Below are 21,083 nucleotides of genomic sequence, written 5' to 3' on the forward strand. Positions count from 1 at the left end.
TTCCTTCATTTCTTTTTCATTTATTTCTGATGTGATCTTTATGATTTCTTTCTTTCTGCTAACGTTGGGGTTTTTTTGTTCTTCTTTCTCTAATTGCTTTAGGTTCAAGGTTAGGTTGTTTATTCGAGATGTTTCCTGTTTCTTAAGGTAGGATTGTATTGCTATAAAATTCCCTCTTAGAACTGCTTTTGCTGCATCCCATAGATTTTGGGTCGTCGTGTCTCCATTGTCATTTGTTTCTAGGTATTTTTTGATTTCCTCTTTGATTTCTTCAGTGATCACTTCGTTATTAAGTAGTGTATTGTTTAGCCTCCGTGTGTTTGTATTTTTTACAGATCATTTGCTGTAATTGATATCTAGTCTCATAGCATTGTGGTCGGAAAAGATACTTGATATGATTTCAATTTTCTTAAATTTACCAAGGCTTGATTTGTGACCCAAGATATGATCTTTCCTGGAGAATGTTCCATGAGCACTTGAGAAAAATGTGTATTCTGTTGTTTTTGGATGGAATGTCCTATAAATATCAATTAAGTCATCTTGTTTAATGTATCATTTAAGGCTGTGTTTCCTTATTTATTTTCATTTTGGATGATCTGTCCATTGGTGAAAGTGGGGTGTTAAAGTCCCCTACCATGAATGTGTTACTGTCGATTTCCCCTTTTATGGCTGTTAGTATTTGCCTTATGTATTGAGGTGCTCCTATGTTGGGTGCATAAATATTTACAATTGTTATATCTTCTTCTTGGATCAATCCCTTGATAATTATGTAGTGTCCTTCTTTGTCTCTTCTAATAGGCTTTGTTTTAAAGTCTATTTTGTCTGATATGAGAATTGCTACTCCAGCTTTCTTTTGGTTTCCATTTGCATGGAATATCTTTTTCCATCCCCTTACTTTCAGTGTGTATGTGTCTCTAGGTCTGAAGTGGGTCTCTTGTAGACAGCATATATATGGGTCTTGTTTTTGTATCCATTCAGCCAATCTGTGTCTTTTGGTGGGAGCATTTACATTTAAGGTAATTATCAATATGTATGTTCCTATTCCCATTTTCTAAATTGTTTTGGGTTCGTTATTGTAGGTCTTTTCCTTCTCTTGTGTTTCTTGCCTAGAGAAGTTCCTTTAGCATTTGTTGTAAAGCTGGTTTGGTGGTGCTGAACTCTCTCAGCTTTTGTTTGTCTGTAAAGGTTTTAATTTCTCCATCAAATCTGAATGAGATCCTTGCTGGTTAGAGTAATCTTGGTTGCAGGTTTTTCTCCTTCATCACTTTCAGTATGGCCTGCCACTCGCTTCTGGCTTGCAGAGTTTCTGCTGAGAGATCAGCTGTTAACCTTATGGGGATTCCCTTGTGTGTTATTTGTTGTTTTTCCCTTGCTGCTTTTAATATGCTTTCTTTGTATTTAATTTTTGACAGTTTGATTAACATATGTCTAGGCGTATTTCTCCTTGGATTTATCCTGTATGGGACAAAAAAAAAAAAAATGAAAACCTAGTACCAATTTGTGACTGAGCTGTTCCAATTTTATGAATTAATCTTTAAAAAAATTCATCAATCAAATCAACACCAGATGATAAAGAATTTTTACTGAAATTTGTCTTTTAACACCTCCAAAACAGAAACAACCCAAATGTCTAAGAAAATGTTAATAATAACATATTTTCACATATTCAGCTATGTAATACAATTAGGAATAAAAATGATGATTTCAAAAAAAAACAAATCCGGACAGACAGAACCCTGGGACAAATGGTAAAAGCAAAACTATACAGACAGGATCACACACAGAAGCATATGCATACACACTCACAAAAAGAAATAAAAGGGGGAAAAAAAAAATCGTTGCTCCCAAAGTCCACCTCCTGAATTTGGGATGATTCATTGTCTATTCAGGTATTCCACAGATGCAGGGTACATCAAGTTGATTGTGGAGATTTAATCCGCTGCTCCTGAGGCTGCTGGGAGAGATTTCCCTTTCTCTTCTTTGTTCGCACAGCTCCCAGGGGCTCAGCTTTGGATTTGGCCCCGCCTCTGCGTGTAGGTCGCCGGAGGGCGTCTGTTCTTCGCTCAGACAGGACAGGGTTAAAGGAGCCGCTGATTCGGGGGCTCTGGCTCACTCAGGCCGAGGGGGAGGGAGGGGCACGGAGTGCGGGGCGGGCCTGCGGCGGCAGAGGCGTTGTGACGTTGCGGCAGAGGCCGGCGTGACGTTGCACCAGCCTGAGGCGCGCCGTGCGTTCTCCCGGGAAAGTTGTCCCTGGATCTTGGGACCCTGGCAGTGGCGGGCTGCACAGTCTCCCCGGAAGGGGGTGTGGACAGTGATCTGTGCTTGTACACAGGCTTCTTGGTGGCAGCAGCAGCGGCCTTAGCATCTCATGCCCGTCTCTGGGGTCCGCGCTTTTAGCCGCGGCTCACGCACGTCTCTGGAGCTCCTTTAAGCAGCGCTTTAATCCCCTCTCCTCGGGCACCAGGAAACAAAGCAGGAAGAAAAAGTCTCTTGTCTCTTTGGCAGCTCCAGACTTTTCCCGGACTCCCTCCCGGCTAGCTGTGGTGCACTAGCCCCTTCAGGCTGTGTTCACGCCGCCAACCCCAGTCCTCTCCGTGAGCTCCGACCGAAGCCCGAGCCTCAGCTCCCAGCGCCGCCCACGCGGGCGGGGGACCAGACAAGACTCTCGGGCTGGTGAGTGCCTGTAGGCCCTGATCCTCTGTGCGGGAATCTCTCCGCTTTGCCCTCCGCACCCCTGTTGCTGTGCTCTCCTCCGCAGCTCCGAAGCTTCCCCCTCTGCCACCCGCAGTCTCCGCCCGCGAAGGGGCTTCTAGTGTGTGGAAACCTTTCCTCCTTCACAGCTCCCTCCCACTGGCGCAGGTCCCGTCCCTATCCTTTTGTCTCTGTTTTTTCTGTTTTCGTTTGCCCTACCCAGGTACGTGGGGAGTTCCTTGCCTTTTGGGAGGTCTGAGGTCTTCTGCCAGCGTTCTGTAGGTGTTCTGTAGGAGTTGAGCCACATGTAGATGTATTTCTGATGTATTTTTGGGTTGGAAGGTGATCTCCGAGTCTTACTCTTCCGCCATCTTGAAGCTCCTCCTTTATTTATTTTTGACCGTGTCGGGTCTTGGTTGCGGCTTGCGGGAACTTTTGCTGTGGTGTGTGGGCTCTGTAGTTGCGGCACGCGGGCTCTGTAGTTGTGGTGTGAGAGCTTAGCAGTTGCAGCACATGGGCTTAGTTGCCTCATGGCATGTGGGATCTTAGTTCCCCAACCAGGGATCGAACCTGCATCCTCTGCATTGGAAGGTGGATTCTTAACCAATGGACCACCAGGGAAGTCCGCTAGATGTGCTCATTTTATTTTAATTATTTAAAAAATATTTCTGTATTTATTTGGCTGGACCGGGTCTTAGTTGCAGCATGAAGGATCCTTAGTTGCAGCATGGGGAAACTAGTTCCCCGACCACGGATTGAATCTGGGCCCCCTGCTTTGGGAGCACGGAGTCCCAACCACTGGACCACCAGGGAAGTCCCAAGACGTGCTCATTTTAAACTCTTAATATGATGGTTGCTAATGACCATCAGTGGCAGTTACCTTATGTTGGATGTCAATGTGACAACAAATATTTGTTGAGCACCTTCCTTATCTGGGGAGGAGGGAATGTTGCCGGATTCTTTAGACTTTTTCTAAGGACTTTGCCTGTTACTGGGAAGGTGACAGCAATCACAGGGGACGGGGCTGTGAAGGGGATGGTCAGGAGAGACCATCCCCTCACCTTCCCTGTTTTTTCTTGCTGGAGTCAATGTGATGCACAGCTGAGTTAGTATTGGAGCTACAGGCCTTATTCTTGGATCAGGGAGGAGGCTTATCCTGTTGAGGATTATCTAAAAGGAGACTGGATGACTAGACCCTTCTGGTATCTTCTGAGGGGGGCAGCGTCAGGCCTGAGCCAGCCCTAATTTCTGCTGTAGACAGGGCCGAGCCCCCCACTCCACCTATAACCTTGGCCCCCTTCTGCCCGTAGGTTTCACCCTTAGCAACCAGGTACAGCAGACCATTTCCATGCGGTATGCATGCAGCAAACTTGGCATCGACTTTGACAGCTTCCTTGCTTGTATGATCTGCCTGGAGACCCTCTTCAGTGAGTCACTCTCTCCTTTAACCCTATCTCATTTCTCCTGAGGTGCGGAGAGGGGCAGGGGGCAGGGCCAGCAAGCAGAACCAGACAGGCTTCAGAAACTGTGGCATCCTTGGGGGAGGGGAAGCAGAAACTAAAGCAGCCGAGGAAGCCCAAGCTGGCCACGCCCAAAGTGCTGCCTTCTCTGGGAGATTAAAAAGATTGTTGTGGGCTTCCCTGGTGGCGCAGTGGTTGAGAGTCCGCCTGCCGCTGCGGGGGACACGGGTTCGTGCCCCGGTCCGGGAAGATCCCACGTGCCGCGGAGCGGCCGGGAGCTATGGCCGCTGAGCCTGCGCGTCCGGAGCCTGTTGCTCCGCAACGGTAGAGATAGTTGTGCACCTACTACATGCAGTCACTGGGCCAAAGGAATGAGTCCCAGCAACGGTCCTTAAGTGACTTTTAACATCTGTGCCTCCATGGGGATCATACTGAGAGCGTGTGTCCCTTCCCAGGGAGGGAATAGGGGTCTCCTTCTGGAAGCCTTTAGATGGTCTAGTGCCCCCTTGGGCTCATGCTAAGGTATCATATTAAGGGAGGGAGTTTTCCTTCCAGTGAGGGCTGGGAAGTGGTAAATTCTAATGGGGAAAGGTCAGTGACTGGATTACCCACAAATGGGGCAACCACCTCTGTTCCACGACCCCATCCCCAACCCCTGTTGAAAGAATTGCAAGTTTCTAGAGCTTGTGAGGGTGGAGGTGGCAAAAGGACCTTCTCTGCTCACATCTGGAGGTTTGTCTAATTGGGCAAGGGGACATCTGCTGTCTAAAACCCTCACCCTGGGCGCTGGATCCAGATCTAGCTTTTCGGGGTCCCTGAAGCTGAGTGGGAGCTGGGAAGGGTGCAGGGGCCGGGGGAAGGTACCAGGTGGGGTGGACAGAGACAGCTCTCTTTGGCTGTTCCAAAGTCCAGGAACATCCCCATCTGATTTCATTCGTTCTCTGTCATTCTAGAACTGTTCAGCCTTCTGGACAAGGACCGGAATGGCATTGTCCGGCTCTCTCTGGCAGAGGTAAGTGGTTTTGATAAACTGCTTGCTGGTGGTACTTGAACATTCTTGGATGGTATGGCTGCCGAGTGCTGTTCATTCACACTGACCTGTCTTATTTCCGTGTGGATACAACGCATGTTCTATGGCAGGCATTGCCGGGAGGAGTGAGATTGTCATCAATCTTTCAAATATTTTTATTTATTATTATTATTATTGTTTTAAAGATAAAGCTACAGTTACAGATCAGATCATTTCAAGGATGCAAGCTCTTATTAATTTGGATGGAATGGTGGGTGGTAGGTACAATTTAAAGTGCCTAACCTTTAGGACCAGGCATCTTTGATTGACGTCTAGAAGGATATCAGAAACAAAGAATTAAATTACTGTGTACAAAGCCCATAATGTCTTACGCTGACAACGTCGTGCCCTTCCCCTGTGGAGGGCTGCAGCCTATGCAGCAGGGCCTTTATTGGCCTGTGGGGATGCAGGTGTGGGCATGTGCTGAGGGGCCAGGCCAGGAGGCATTGCCCTAGAACTGTTTCTCAGGCAGAGGAACTAGAGCACCAGGTTATTCCTGGCCCTGCCTAGTTGTCTGGGTACAACCACTTCTTTTCTTCTCTAGAATGGGAATGTCATTGACCCCTTTCAGTGATCTAGGGAAGGCCCTCCTGGAAGCATGTCTGTGGATGTCTACAAACACCCGCTCAATAGTGTTGAACCTGAAACTTTTGGAAGTCCCTTTGGGGCTAAGCTTTTCCTAAGTCACTTTTCCATGGGGCTCTGGCTCAGGGGGTAGTGACCTAGTTAAGGGCTTCCTTGCTTCCTCCTGTTGAGCAGGGCACTTACTGGAGGACACAGCTAGAACAAGTCATACCACTTGAGGCAGGAGAGCGCCTCTGGCGCAGTCACACCAGCTCCTGAGGACCCTTGAGCTCACCCCGATCTTCTTATTTTGCGATGGCTGTGCTGTATGTTGGTCTGACCCAGGGTTCTGGACATTGGTGTTGCTCCCTGCCAGCCTGCCTGCCTCTTTTCTCCCTTTCTTTACAGTTTTGTGAACATTTATCCTCAAGGGGGCATTCACTGGTTATTCATCTCTTCCTTGCCGTTTGTTGTTCCCTGAGATCCTGGCCTGTCCCACTGGAGCAGTCCGGGGAGCCCGAGATCTCTTTCAGCAGCATTTAAGCTGATCCCAGAGCACAATGGAGAGACAGAAATTAATTAAAGTTGTGGGTCAAAATGGTTTCTGCCTTCCTCTAGTGATATGTAATCTGGGGGGTGCCCTGGGGTGTTCCTGCTTTAGAAAAGACGTTCTTGAGCAATGACGCAGCCCAAAGCTGCTGAAAGATGTGAAATGTGGGTGAATTTCTTGGAGGAAAGGCCTGCTATAGATTAAACTGCCTCTGGGGACTGCCTTCAGGAAAGGAGCTGCCCCCGCCCTTCTGAGGAGGGTGCAGGGAGGGGCTGCTGGGGGGAGAGGCCTTTCTTCCTCACTTGCAGATGGGAGAAATTGCTATACTGCAGGTCAGCATGGGCTAAAGGAAAGGAAAGGATAGGAAAATTCTTGCTGAGGGGAATTCTTACCTGACAAATAGCTTGAGGGGAAATGCAGTTCAGGTTAGTTTTGCTCATGGCGGAACACAACGATCTTTGTTGTTGGTAAGAAAATAGGTGCCATAGCCTAGTGTCCTAATGGGTAGTTGGGGACAGAGCTGACTCTCATACGCAGATGTTGGAAATGAAGCGTACAGGAAGATGAGTGTCTTAGTCAGTTTGGGCTGTCTGAGCAAATACCAGAGACCAGGTGGCTTATAAAAAACAGACACATTTTTTTACAGTTGTGGAGGCTAGAAGTCCGAGATCAGAGCAGCATAGTTGGGTTCTGGAGATCTCTCTCAGACTATAGACTTCTCATTGTGTCCTCACAGGGTGGAGAGCAGAGGGGAAGCAAGATCTCTCATGATTCTTGGAAGAACACTAATCCCATTCATGAGGGCCCCACCCTCATGACCTTATCCAACCCTACTTAGACCCCAGGTCCCACCTCCTGATACCACCACATTGGGGGGTGTGGTTTCAACGTATGAATTCGAGGGGGATACAACCATTCAGCCCATAGCTGTGACCTACTGGAGAGAAAACACACATTTATGCCTTGGCCTCTGTATTAGTCTGATTAAAGGTTAACTTTTGACCTCCAGAAGTAGAGCTGGATGAACGTTCCTTATAGGGACATGATTTATATGTATGGTATAACACCCGTCAGCTTGTTTTTTTTTTTGAAGTATAGTTGATTTACAATATCGTGTTAGTTTCATGTGTAGAGCAAAGTGATTCAGTTATATATATATTTTTTTCAGATGATTTTCCATTATAGGTTATTACAAGATGTTGAATATAGTTCCCTGTGCTAAACAGTAGGACTTTGTTGTTTATCCATTCTATATATAATAGTTTGCATCTGCTAACTTCAATCTCCCAATCCATCCCTCCCCCCTCCTCCCCCTTGGCAACCTCAAGTTTGTTCTCTATGTCTGGGAGTCTGTTTTGTAAATAGGTTCATTTGGGTCATATTTTAGATTCCAAATGTAAGTGATATCATATGGTGTTTGTCTTTCTCTTTCTGACTTACTTCACTCAGTATGATAATCTCTGATTGCATCCATGTGGCTGCAGATGGCATTATTTTGTTCTTTTCATGGCTGAGTAGTATTCCATTGTGTGTGTGTGTGTGTGTGTGTGTGTGTGTGTGTGTGTGTGTGTGTGTATACATATATATATATGTATATAAACCACATCTTCTTTATCCATTCATCTGTTGATGGACACTTAGTTCGTTTCCATGTCTTGGCTATTGTAAATAGTGCTGCTATGAACATTGGGGTGCATGTATCTTTTTGAGTTAGGGTTTTCTTTTTTTTCCTGGATATATATCCAGGAGTGGGGTTGCTGGATCATATGGTAGCTCTATTTTTAGTTTTTTAAGGATCTTTCCATAGTGGCTGCACTAATTTACATTCCCAGTGTAAGAAGATTCCCTTTTCTCCACACCCTCTCTAGCATTTATTATTTGTAGACTTTTTGTTGATGGCCATTCTGACTGAACACCAGTCCGCTTTAATGCTGTCTTCAACTCTCCCAAGGCCCAGCGGGGAGAAGGGGTAGGACCTTAACTGAAGGGGACTGTGGGAGCTCTGGGATCCCACCCCTCAGGGAGAGGCTCTGGGACGGCGCCCCTGCAGGGAAAGCTCACTCATAGGAGGGTGGAGAAGGAGCTGTATTTGTTTGGCAGTCTGTGGGTCCCAGAAGAAAAGAGGTCCTTCCACGTGTAGTCAGAAGTATGAGGGAGCTTTCGTCACCTGGGTCATCTGCAGGACCCAGCAGGTGTACGTCCAGCTGCCCTCAGGCTGCCCCTGTCGGTCCAGGTGGTGTTAGGTACAAGTCCCTGACCCACCCCGTTGTTTAAAAATAAAGTACTACAAAGCAGTTCTCCTTTACATTTCGAATATAGCATGGCTGCCTAAGTTGAAAGGACTGTGTTATAATCAGCTGGCAGCAGGTAGGTTTATTTTTCAGGCCTACAAGCTACTTCAGGGAATAGTCTGGTAAGCAAAAAAACCAAACCAAACAAAAAAACCCAAAAAACAGTTTAGTTACAAAATAGATTTGCTTTGGGGGTCCCAGTCCCAGGGAAGTGTTGTGCTGGGGACTTCTTATCAGTACAGCCTGTGAGGCCAGCTAAGGATCTTAACACTGCATAGCTTTCCTCTTAAACACCTGAGAGTTTGCTGTATGCTCCTTTCTGCCCCCTGAATTAAGGCAGCAGAGGTGCTGCTTTTTGGTGTGGCCTCTTCGTCGCCCCTCTATGTGGCTGCATCTCAGGAAAGATTAGCCCCTGCTGGATGGTGGCTCCTCAGCGTGGATTCCCCAGGGAGGCTCCTGCGCTTCCCCAGCCGAGCCCTCCCCCACGTTATTGCGTTAACGTGTTTCACGTCTTCTCTGTTCCTGTGGACAGTCTGTGAATGCAGAGTTCCTAATTCCTCCAGAGCCTAGAACAGTGCCTGGCACAGAGTAGGCACTCAGTGAGTGAAACCCGTGTCCTTTCCTTTGCACATGAGGAAGTTCTGCAGCACTTGGGCCCCACTTTTTTTTCCTAGTAGAGAGGATGGGTTTGCACTGGTCCCTCACAGCAATTTCCTGCAGCCCCAGAGGGGAACTGCTGATGTTTGGATGCGTTACAGCCAGCCTCCATGGGCGGGTGAAGGGCTGGAGGGGGGGATGGCGAGAAGAAGAAGATGTGTCCCCTGCAGGGTCCTCTGCTGAGCTGCCCCGTTTCCAGGCTCCTTCCCACCCCATGCCAGGAGCCGAGGCAGCCATTGCCTCCCGCGTTGGCGGGTCTTTGATTTGTGCAGAGAATCCGTGGAGGCTTTTGGCTTCCCCACTTTCTGGAAGGAGAGGGAAGCAGCTCGGCAGGAGGCTTGAGGCAGCTATGGGGGTCAGGGTGAGCCTCCTTCTCTTCCTCTCCATCCTCCCTCGCCTGCAGAGCCCCGTCACTTCTCTTAAAGGCCGAGCTTGTTTCCTCATTAGTAAACGTGAGGACACACACGCCACCATGCCGCCCCCAGACGCAACTGAGGCCTCCGGGAGCATGGAACCTGACACTGTGGTGGGAGGCGGTCAGGGGGTAATTCCACAGCAGCAAGGCCACCTCTAGCCAGTCCCCTTTCCCGTGAGAGCTTCGAGTCACGCAGTATTAGCTTTCTGCTCACGTCGCCGGCCCAAGCAGGGCGTTCGGTAATTATGCACAGCCGCAGAAGCCGCGTTGAGCAGGACTGGGAGAAGCCGGTGGCCCTGCCACGCGCAGCAGGGGGCTCTTCCCGCCAAGGTCCCGACGGCATCCTGTGCGTCCTGCCCGGGGCGCAGCTGGCGGAGGCCCCCGCCCTGCTCGGGGCTCCCCTCCGTTCCTCACCGCCTCCCTAAAGCCAGCCGCTCCTCCGGGCTGGGGCAGCGGGGCACACAGCAAAGTCCTGCATCAGCTGTTCTCGCTCTGCCACCTAGGCTGACTCCTTGCCTCTCGCTCCAAGCCTCATGCTGCGCAGCCTCTCAGATGCCTAGCATCTGTTTTTTCTTTCTTTTTTTTTTTTTTTGCGGTACGCAGGCCTCTCACTGCTGTGGCCTCTCTTCACGGGCCCAGCCACTCTGCGGCATGTGGGATCTTCCCGAACCGGGGCATGAACCCGTGTCCCCTGCATCGGCAGGCGGACTCTCAACCACTGCGCCACCAGGGAAGCCCCAGATGCCCAGCATCTTTTCACCTTTAGATGTTCCAGTTTCCCACAAGCCCTGATCCTGTCATTGCTTCCGCTGTGGCTCCAGGATACGGCCAAACCCCATCTCCCCACCCCACGCTTCTGTGCTCTCCTTCCATGGGGGATCCCATCCCGCCGGTCGACATCTCCCTTCATACATGAACCCTTCCCTTTGATTGATGGGCTGGGTTGACCTCGAGAGTTCACGTAATTGGACAGTGGACAACCAAGACACCCCCACACCCCCAACCTCTCTCTGCACTTCAGAACGGTTTCAGGAAGGACCTAGTGCGGGGACACCTACCTGCCACCTTTGCTCTGCTCCGCGGCTCCATGTTATAGACAGGGTGACTGTGGAGCCCATCTGTGTGATACAGACAAGGATAGAGAGAAGCATCTTGAATCCCATCTGCCTTCAATCCTATCTGATGCGTACCTGTCATACCTGAGCTGCAGTCTTTGGGAAGGATAGCAGTGGTCACTTACTAGTGGCAGCTCGTGGGGGAAAGGGTGATGATTTGGAGTTTGCAAGCTGTAAATACACACGTTGAGTCCTTACAGTTTTGGGAGGCCTGTGTTTGCTTCACCCGTTGATTAACATAGGGCTTTATGGGGGATGGAGACGAGGCAGGGGATATTGTCCCAGCCACTGAGTTATGAAGGTCTTGTGAAGGCTGATGGTGCCTCTCCCAGCTCCCTGCTGTGCTCTGGAGCAGAGCCAGGGGTGCAGGCGTGTGGAGACCCAGTAATTTACTGCCATCTGCTGAAACTTGCTTTTTCTTTTGTAATATTTGCTATATTTACATTCTTATACTTTATACATTTATTTCTATTAAAATGATGGTATGTATTTATTGTTATAAATTTATATGTTTATGTACACATTTACATATTTATACTGTATCGATATATAAATATCAAGATATATAATAATAGTATATAAAATAATTATATATATCAATAAATATCAACATATAAATAAAAGGACTGTATACTGAAGTCCCATGTATTATCCATTACAGGGAATGATTTTTAATATTTTACCATATCTGTTTTATCATTTTTGCTGAAGAATTTTACTGAAGATGTTTTTGTGAAAGTAAATTGCAGATATCATGACATTTTACCCTATATTGTGCATCTCCAGCAAAGGGCATTTTATTACACAGCAAAACTATTATCCAGCTTAACAAAATCAGCAATAATTCTTTAATCACATCTAATAGCCAGTCTATATTCAAATCTCCTTGATGGACTTAAAAATACACTTTTACAGTTGGTTTATTTGACTGAGGATTCAACCAGGGTCCTCATTTTTCTGGTTTTAATCTACAGCAATCCATTTTTGGGGGGTATTGAATGATTGATGCATAATTGCAGCTTTAAGAAAGAATATTGGTGATATGAATCTGCTCCGTCTGTTTCTCGGTCTAATTAAATCTCATGCAGAGTGCCCATCCCCTCCGGTTTCCTCCCCCTCCCCAGGACCAGGCAGGATGGTCTGTAGGGACTGGAATCTGGGAAAAGGGTGTCTAGTTTTCCCTCCACTGTGGTTTCCATCCAAGCCCGCCCGTCCTTGCTGGTGGCATCGCCTGCTGGTGGTCCGTTGGCTCCAGAACCGTTTGAGCTGGAGCCTCCCCTTCTGGGCCACACCTGGTTTTTGTTCAGGTCACCTTGTTCTCTGACCCTGAGGTTCACGGCTCCTTTCAGTCAGTGGGGCGGGGCAGTACTCCTCCTAACCCTGAGGACGCCAGGCCCCCCGGGGAGGCCTGCAGACCAGCGATCTGCCTCTGAATATTCACTGAGGGGAACGGCTCAGTTAGTAAAAACAGAGGAAAGCACGTGGGAATTCTCTGGGATTTAGAAGGTATTGTGGTTCTGTGCGTAGTGTAAGCCTTCAATTTCGGCTTGTTGCATTGGATTGAATTCAGCAAGGAAGAGAAGATTAGGAGATGAGAGACATTATCTGGTGATGAAATTCAAGCCCAAATGTTCCTGTAGTCACAGTTATTCTACTTATGCTCTGGGAGGGATTGGCAGGGAGCCCGTTCCAGAACCTCACAGACACTCATGTGTGGATATGCACACTGGGCTTACCCAGTGGGCATGAGGGGCTTCTGTCTGGCCCCTAGGCTACTCCTGGAGACCTGGAGTGGAATCCCCTCAGCCTCCTGAGGGCAGTGGGGTGGGTTCTCAGGGCGTGGAGCCACACTCTTCAATTCTACTCAGTAATTGGATCAGTAAACCTCTTAAGCACCAACTACAAGCCAGGCTCAGTGCTTGCCCTGGGAGTTGTAGGGGGGGGTGAGGTGGGATGGTAGGATGGTGGGATGGTGGGTGGCGCAAGGATGAATAACTGAGGTCTCTGCCTCCCAGAACCTTCCAGGCGAATGGGGGAGACAGACTCCTACACAAGTAACACAATTTGAAACAGTGTAACATCAGTGCTGGAAGAGAGAGGTACAGAAAAGACAGGTCACAAGAAGAGAGAGAGGTTAATGCTGTCTCAAGAAAGGGAGCAGGTTTCCTGCAAGATGGGTAGGAATTGGGCAGCTGGGACTTCATTCAGTCATTTGGTAAATATTAATTACGCATCAGCTATATTCTAGGTATTGTGCGGGCACCAGTAAATAAGAGGGAAAGGTGTTCCAGATGGAGGGAACAGCATGAGAGGGGGGAAGAGCATAGGAAAAGACAGAGCCTGTTTGGAAAAGCCTGGGCTGTGACTTTGAGACTGTCGCTGCATCCCCCCAGGACCTGCTGGACCACGAAGCAGCCACCTTCCTTCCTTGCTTCTTCCTGTCTGCTGTGCCATGATCCTGCCTGGGGTGCTTTGCCTTTCTATATCAGAGGGAAAGAATTTCAGGCTATTCCCCAGAGAGGGCAGTATCCTTGGCCTCCTGAGGTTCAGGTTGCTGGGTAACGTCCACTTCCTCCACTCCCTGGGCTGGAAGCACCCCCAGAGCTCTTTGGGCAGCTGAGAGCCACCTTCTGGGGCTGTTGCCCAGCACTGGGTCCAAGCACCTTGATGTGTAGCCAGCTTTAGCTTCTGCAGCTGTGTCCTCACCACCCAGAGTGAAGAAGAAAAGGCCAACTCTCAGAAAGCCCCTGGGAGAGGCCAGAAACATTCCCCTGGAGCTGAAAGCAATCCAGATGATTGGCGGAGGAAGTGCAGCTGGCCTCCCCCTTCCACCTGCATTCTTGAAACCTTGACTACTAATTAATTTCTGAATTATACAACAATGCACTTCCTAATTACACAGGCGAAACACTAGCAGCTATAAAGGGGGCCTTACGTATTTCACAAGTGATTCTTTTTTTTTTTTTCTTTTTTGCGGTACGCGGGCCTCTCACTGCTGTGGCCTCTCCCGTTGTGGAGCAGAGGCTCCGGACGCGCAGGCTCAGCGGCCATGGCTCACGGGCCCAGCCGCTCCGCGGCATGTGGGATCCTCCCGGACTGGGGCATGAACCCGCGTCCCCTGCATCGGCAGGCGGACTCTCAACCACTGTGCCACCAGGGAAGCCCACACAGGTGATTTTAATAGCTGCTCTCCCAGAAATGAGAGGGACAGAGGGGCGGGGGGAGGAGGAAGGAGAGAGAGAGAGAGAGAGAGAGAGAGAGGGAGATTTTGGATCGATTGAGACAGAAGATAAGCCTATCCGGCAGGTCCTCCAGGTCTCAGAGGCTGGTGTCGTCTGGAGGAGCTCAGATGTTTGGGGACCTCAGCAACCCTTCCAGGAGACATGCAGCCGTCTCTGGCCTCAGAAGGAAAGCTTCCTCGGGAACCCTGCCAACTGTACAAACACCAACCAACTCGGAAATGTAAATAATAACACGCAGACATGATGCAAACATAATTATAGCCGAATATTATGAGGAGAGAGACTCATTGGAGACTGGCCATGTTTTCCTGTCTGTAAGTCCCATTTTGCATTGTGGTGATTAAAGCAGACTAATTTTTTTTTCTCTCTCTCTTTTCTATTTTGTTTTTACTGCCACATAGAATTTTTTGTGAGTGTATTTATAGTAGATTGGATAGCACATTAAAACAAGTAAGTGGCTTTCACATCATGTTGGAATATCGAATTATCAAATGTTGATTAGGCTCACCAGACTTATTGAGCTCCTACTGTGTGCAGGGAGGTATGCTGGCCAGTGGGCTACATGAATAAGGTAGGATCCCTCCTGTGGGTGTGTCTCGGAGGAGAGAGACATGTGTAAAAACAAGTGGCTTCAGCATGTGGTAGAGACAGGCACAGGGAGCCATGAGGGCACTAGCTGCATCTTGGAGTTCAGGCAAGTCTGTGGAACAGAAGAGAGTGTGAACAAGGACTTTCCTCCGCTCTTACCTAGACCATGAGGGCTGGAGCCCTTCCCAACTCTCAGCACCTGATTTACAGGTCGAAGGCCAGGTATGAAGGCTGTAGGCTATGGGTGGTTCTCCTGAGGGGTGAGTTGTATCTGCCACAGTCCATCGGGGGACAGAAACCATAACAGTTATTTGAACAGAAAGAATTAAACGCAGCAAATGGTTATCTAGGTAAAAAGTTATAACTAGTAATTGAATGGATAAAAAGAGTACTTAAAGGTACCGTGGAGGTAGCAGCTGTGGGAAGCAACTGCGTCGGGCTGAGTGAACAAAGGGAAGAGGTTGGAATTATTAAAACACAGAAGTTTAGAGAGACCCCATCAAGCTGAAACTCAGACCCCTGAGAAGCTGGTGTTTCTGGAAGGGCAGGCTGTACCACAAGGGGGCAGGTTTTACCATTGTAGGAGTGATTGCGGAGCGGGTTCACCTGCTGGGGGCGCCCCCTGTTGGCAGAGCTGAATATAGAGCCAGTGGACAGAGATTCAGAAGGTGGGGTGGGTGGCCCCGTAAGCTGGAGATTCATTCATTCCGCCTAGATTTTTGAGGACCTGCAGAATATCAGGCATTTTGTGGCTTGGACCAGCCTTGCAGCCGTGGAGGTGGTGAGGAGAGCTTATAGGATCTGCTGTCAGGTTAGGTATGGGGTATGACTGGGAGGGAAGAGTCGAGAATGATTACAATATTTTTGGCTGGAGCCTCTGAAGGATGGAGCTGACGGTAACTGCAGGTTTTAAAAAATATTTACGCCGTCGATGATTATAAAGGTATGAAAAGATTGCATTTGAATTCACTGAGTGAATTAATCTGAAGAATGCAGTCTTAATAACCTGAAATGTATAAACCATTTTGAATAATCCAGGATATTTGCGTGTTTACTGTTCACTACTCTTTATGAAATTATTATTTTCCCAGACAGACCCTGGGAGTGGAAGTGGCCTTGTACACTCTGGGGCTTTACTTTCTCACAAAAAATCTTCTAGAGTTCTTTTGTTTTTGCCTTTTTGACTCCTGCTACCTACCCATAGGTCCCCCCCCACTCCTCCCCATTGCTAGCTACTGAGGATGTGTCTGTCCTCACCTTTACCTGCTTAGAATTCTTCAGGGTTTCCTTCTCAATTTCTCCTGTTTTCCTTCTCAGTCTCCTTCTCTGGCTCCTTTAATGAGGTCAACCTCCAGATCTCCATCCTTTCTCCAGCCCAACTACCTCTGATTTGGTCTTGAGTTTCCAACTGCCTTCTGGGGATCTCCACAAGGTTTTCCTGAAGACACCTGAGGTTCTCCACGTTGCCAAATGAACTCATTCTTCTCCCTTTATACCTAATTCGCACCTGCTCCTCCCAAATCCTTGATGTCACTTAATGTCATCGCCTAGCCATTCTGGCTCCAAGCCCAGTCATCTTTGACGCCTTCCTCTCACTCATCCTCATAGCTGATCCATCACTGATTCCTGTCAGTTCTCTTTTCACTCCCTCCTTGTTTCCCCCTTTCCTTCCCACTGCTTGAATTCAGGCTGTTCCCTTGTCTCACCTGGCCTGTCCCGGTGCAGAGGCCTCCTAATTAATTCTTCTCCTTTCAAGCTCTTACCTCTCTGTCCCCTGCATCGGGAATTGCTTCCTAAAGCATCAGTGCATCACTCTGTCTCCTTCTCAAAGCTCTCAGTGGTTTCCTGTTGCCAGCAGAATGATAGTCAAACTCTTAGCTCGGTGTCCAAGAGCCTCCTTGGATGGGTCCCAAGCCATCTTTCCAGACTTCACCCCAGTTTCATCACTCTTTTTTTTTTTTTTTAAATGTTGAGCCTTCTTTTAATTTATTTTTATTTTTGGCTGTGTTGGGTCTTCGCTTCTATGCAAGGGCTTTCTCTAGTTGTGGCAAGCGGGGGCCACTCTGCATCGCGGTGCGCGGGCCTCTCACCGTCGCGGCCTCTCTTGTTGTGGAGCACAGGCTCCAGACATGCAGGCTCAGCAGTTGTGGCTCATGGGCCTAGTTTTTCCATGGCATGTGGGATCTTCCCAGACCAGGGCTCGAACCCGTGTCCCCTGCACCAGCAGGCAGATTCTCAACCACTGCGCCACCAGGGAAGCCCCATCACTGTGTTTTAATCATGCAGGATGGCTTGATATTAACTACAGTCACCAAGCATGCTACCTTTGCTGGGGCTCTTCCTTCCACCTGTGCTTTCCTTTTGTCCCTCCCCGGCCTACAAATGCCCCACCCACCCTGCCAACTTCCTTCTACCCCCCATGAAGGTGAAGAAGAGGACAGTTTCTTTACTTTTTTCCAGCATGCCCAAACTCAAATTAGAGCCCATTCAGTTCTAGCCTCCCAGCCAGGCAGAGAGAGAAGTCCAGAGCCATGGACCAGAGAGGAAGGGTCTGCAGAAACCTGAACTTGAGCCCCTGAAGGCCCATCTACCCACCCCAGGCACAATTTCAGTTCAGTCCAGAAGATGGTTTTCCACGATGTCTCTCACCGTCTCTGGAGAAGAAGGTGCTTCCCTGCAGTCTGTGATGGGCAGGGCCTTGCATGAATTAATCAGCAAATTCCCTGTATTTAGCCAAGTGTCTGCAAGGAAAACCACTGCAGACTGAAGAGGTGTCTTCCCTGCTGTCTCTGGCCTTTTACTCTCACTGAGTTCCTGGCGCCCCAGGGTCCTCAGACCAGTCTCTCTTTAACTGGATCTCTCAGGACTCCCTTCCTGAGACCCGTCCAGCATCTGGAACTGTCCTCCACCCAGCCTCATGCTAACCTCTCACCCCTGGGCTCTAGAGGAGAGAGCTGGGCATTCCTGGGTCAGTCCTGCTTGTTCTTTTCCAGCAGGGTGGTGACTGCTTCCTTGGCTTCTCTTTTTTCCCACGTGGGCTCCGGTGGGTGCTTTTATTTCTCTCCCTCCCTTGGCCTACCTCCCGACCACACCCTCAGGCCAAGCAGACCAACATTGGGGCCCGCCTGCTCCAGGGATGTGCCCCCGGGGACGACCCAGGGTGTGTCCATACAGCCCAGCACTTACTTGTCCTTGGGCTCATCTGCTCGTGACCTCTGGATTTTTCCAAGGGGACAATTCCTTAGGGGGACAGCTCTGAGCCAACAGGGGATTAGAGGCTCCCCGTCGTCAGCCAGAGAAGGAAGAGATTGCACTTCAGAAAGGCCTCCTGGCAGCTTCACCCGGAAGGTGGACGTCATTATGGGGCTTGGAGTCCTTGTCTTGGCTCTGTCATAAGCTGTCCATTGATCTTAGGGAAGTTGCTTCACCTCTTGGGGCCTCATAAAGGCTGTATGGAGAGACTTGTGTCCTGAATCTGTGTCCCAGTTGTGGTGGGCTGTCATGGAGATGTCTCATGGCTCCTTGGAGCAGCTCCTGGGTTGTCCTGGGCACTAGGTGAAGCGCTCTGTTCTGCATTTCATGTATGTCGAGTTGATTATTACGTTTGAATTCAGTATCCATAAATTCTTTTATTTTGTTTCACATGCTGAATCTCTGGAGGTCAATATGCAAATTTATGGAAAACAATATGCAAATAAGAGCATAGGCTATCAAGTCTGCCGGTAGAGGAGCTGTCAGGGGAGCCAGGCTGCTGCCGCCTCCACTCTGTGACTTTTCCAGGCCTCAGTTTCCTCATCTGTAATGTGGGGGAGCTGGGCTAGAGGGTCACTCAGTTCCTTCCCAGCTCCCCAAACCCAACATTCTGTGTTCGGAAAAATTACTACAGTGTCTACGGAGGGAACAGCTTCTGAAATGGACTCTGGTCTGCTGGGAGGTGAGCTACAGTGGGAAGCTAGGAACCCAGGGTCATAGGGTCCCTTCCAGTGGAATTTCCCATCTGGCCTTTCCTCTCCATCCCACTAATGTGCAAAATTAACAGCAATAACAGCTAACAGTAGTTGATTTTTCTATATGCCAGAATTTCTATGAAATGTTTTATGCTATATCTCATTTAATTGACGAGGCATAGTGGCTAAGAGCAAGGGACGTGGAGGTGACCATCTAGCTCCAGAGCCTAGCTCTGCCACTCGCTGGCTGTGTGGCCTTGGGCCACCTGGTTATTATTTACCTTTCTGATCCTAATTTTCTCATCTGACAGTGGGAATAATTATGGTACCTACCTCATAAGTTTGTGATCATGGTTAAATGAATTTGTCTATGTGTTCAGAACAGTATCCAGCATGTGGTAAATACTGCATTAAAATCTAGCTATTAACACTACAAATGACAGCCTTCCCAACACTCCTGCCAGAGGGTACTGTTATTCCTGCTGACTGCTGAGGAAATTGAGGCTTAGAGAGGCTAAGGGTAGGTGGCAGCCTTGGTCCATTTGAGCTGCTGTAACAAAGTACCATAGACTGGGTGAAACAACAAACATTTACATCTTACAGTTTTGGAGGCTGGGAGTCTGAGACCAGAGTGTCAGCATGGGCGGTGCTGGGGAGGTCCCTCTTCCAGGTTGCAGACTGCCATCTTCTTGTTGTGTCTTCACGTGATGGGAAGAGGGTGAGGGAGCTCTCTGGGGGTCCCTTCTATAAGGGCACTAATCCCATTCATGAGGGCTGCACCCTCATGACCTAATTATCTCCAGAGGCCCCACCTCTGAACACCATCACATTGAGGATGAGGTTTCACATAAATGTTGGGGGGACATGAAGATCCATCCATTGCAGCGGCCAAGGAGGAACTCCAGCCCGTGACTGTCCACATGCATCCACTGCACAGCACCCAGTGCTCCTGGACTGGTCCTCCCTAGCTTGCTCCTCAGCACAGGGTCCAGGCTCCCCTTCCCTCAGGGCACTGTCTCCAGCTGCTCTTTGAGACTCTCAAATTGAGAGGAAAGTGGTTAAGTCAATTCACAGATTTTCTCCTGGAACCAAAAGGAGAGGCAAAGGGCAAAGGAACCAGTGAGGAGGCGTTTCCCAGCCTGATGCAGCTCTCAGGGCTAATGGCTGTGGCCCAGGAGCGGTCACGGGCCGACCCAAAGCCATGTTGCCAGCCACAGACTTGAGCTTTCCTAATGCACCCAGGCTCCTGGCACCAGCCCATGTGAGCTTGTCTCTACCCAGTGCACCCACAAACACTCTGGTTTATCTACAGGACTAATGAATTCTGCCAATGCCATAATCAGCAGGAATGGAAGAGTCAACTAGAGCTAATTCTTTTTTTTTTTTTTTGCGGTGTGTGGGCCTCTCACTGTTGTGGCCTCTCCCATTGCGGAGCACAGGCTCCGGACGCACAGGCTCAGCGGCCATGGCTCACAGGCCCAGCCGCTCTGCGGCATGTGGGATCTTCCCGGACCGGGGCACGAACCCGTGTCCCCTGCATCGGCAGGCGGACTCTCAACCACTGCGCCACCAGGGAAGCCCTAGAGCTAATTCTTTCTAGGGTTCAATGTAATTACTTTAAAATGACTTATTTAGTGAAATGGTAATGACGAGGCTAATGTTATCTCCCCAGATGACGAGCCTATTAGTTGTATGCTGCTTCGGGGTGAAGCAGGGAAGCAGGGCTGTCACACAGAAGTAGAGGCCGTCCTTCAGGGCTGCAGCTTGATTTCTTCTGCTTCTCCTACAGAGCAGTGGTAGGAGGCCCCTTCCCTCAGTGCCATGGCCCCTGGGGACAAGCCCACTGCAGCCAGGTGGCCTTTTCTCTAATCGTCCGGGTGGTACCACTGTGGCTGAGAGAGGCTGATGGATGCTTCTTGTTCAGGAGGAAGTCCGGGGGTCTTACAGACTTGGGAAGCGTCTTCTGTTCGGGCAGGCCTAGATTTCAATCTCATCGCCACCTTTCGACCAGCCGGCCATGTGACCTTGGCTGAGTCACTTAACCTGTTGGTCAGTTTCCTCACCTGTCAATGGGAAATGGCAATACCTGCCTCAGCTACTGCTCATGTCCTCTTATTGGCTGCAGGGAATATTCGAGGCGAAGCTATGGCCCACGCCGAGCGCAGACTTTATGGACACACTTGGCTCTTTAATCTTGGTTTATGTGCCCTGTTACTACTCTTTCTTCTTTTGCTTCTGCTGTTAATCCATGCTAGTTGGCCTTTTATGTAGTCTCATAAGGCTTCTTACCCCATTTCTGGAGCAAAGTGGAGGATAAATTACAAGTAGCGGGTAAAGGCACGAGCATTAAGTGACAACTGTAAAGTGTCTAGCACTTTACGTCTTTCCCTCCCTCTCTCCCTAATGGGATTCTGTTGTCTGCTTCTCACTGGGGCAGGGTAGGGGTGGGGGGACATGGACGCTGAGCGGGGGGTGGGGTGTGGGCAGGGAGAGG

General features: G+C 49.2%; 1 protein-coding gene across 1 annotated transcript in view; it reads left to right on the forward strand.

The window, feature by feature from the left end:
- The window catches only part of LOC116742202 (calpain-8-like), a 47,571-nt gene extending 41,447 nt beyond the window's left edge, over positions 1 to 6,124 (forward strand). Inside the window, 3 exon segments of the mRNA XM_032609573.1 lie at positions 4,002 to 4,118; positions 5,105 to 5,162; positions 6,100 to 6,124. Of these exon segments, the coding sequence (XP_032465464.1) occupies positions 4,002 to 4,118; positions 5,105 to 5,162; positions 6,100 to 6,124 (200 nt within the window).
- The last annotated feature ends 14,959 nt before the right edge of the window (positions 6,125 to 21,083 follow it).

Source organism: Phocoena sinus, chromosome 1, assembly GCF_008692025.1.
Source record: "Phocoena sinus isolate mPhoSin1 chromosome 1, mPhoSin1.pri, whole genome shotgun sequence".
In the NCBI taxonomy this organism is placed as follows: Eukaryota; Metazoa; Chordata; class Mammalia; order Artiodactyla; family Phocoenidae; genus Phocoena; species Phocoena sinus.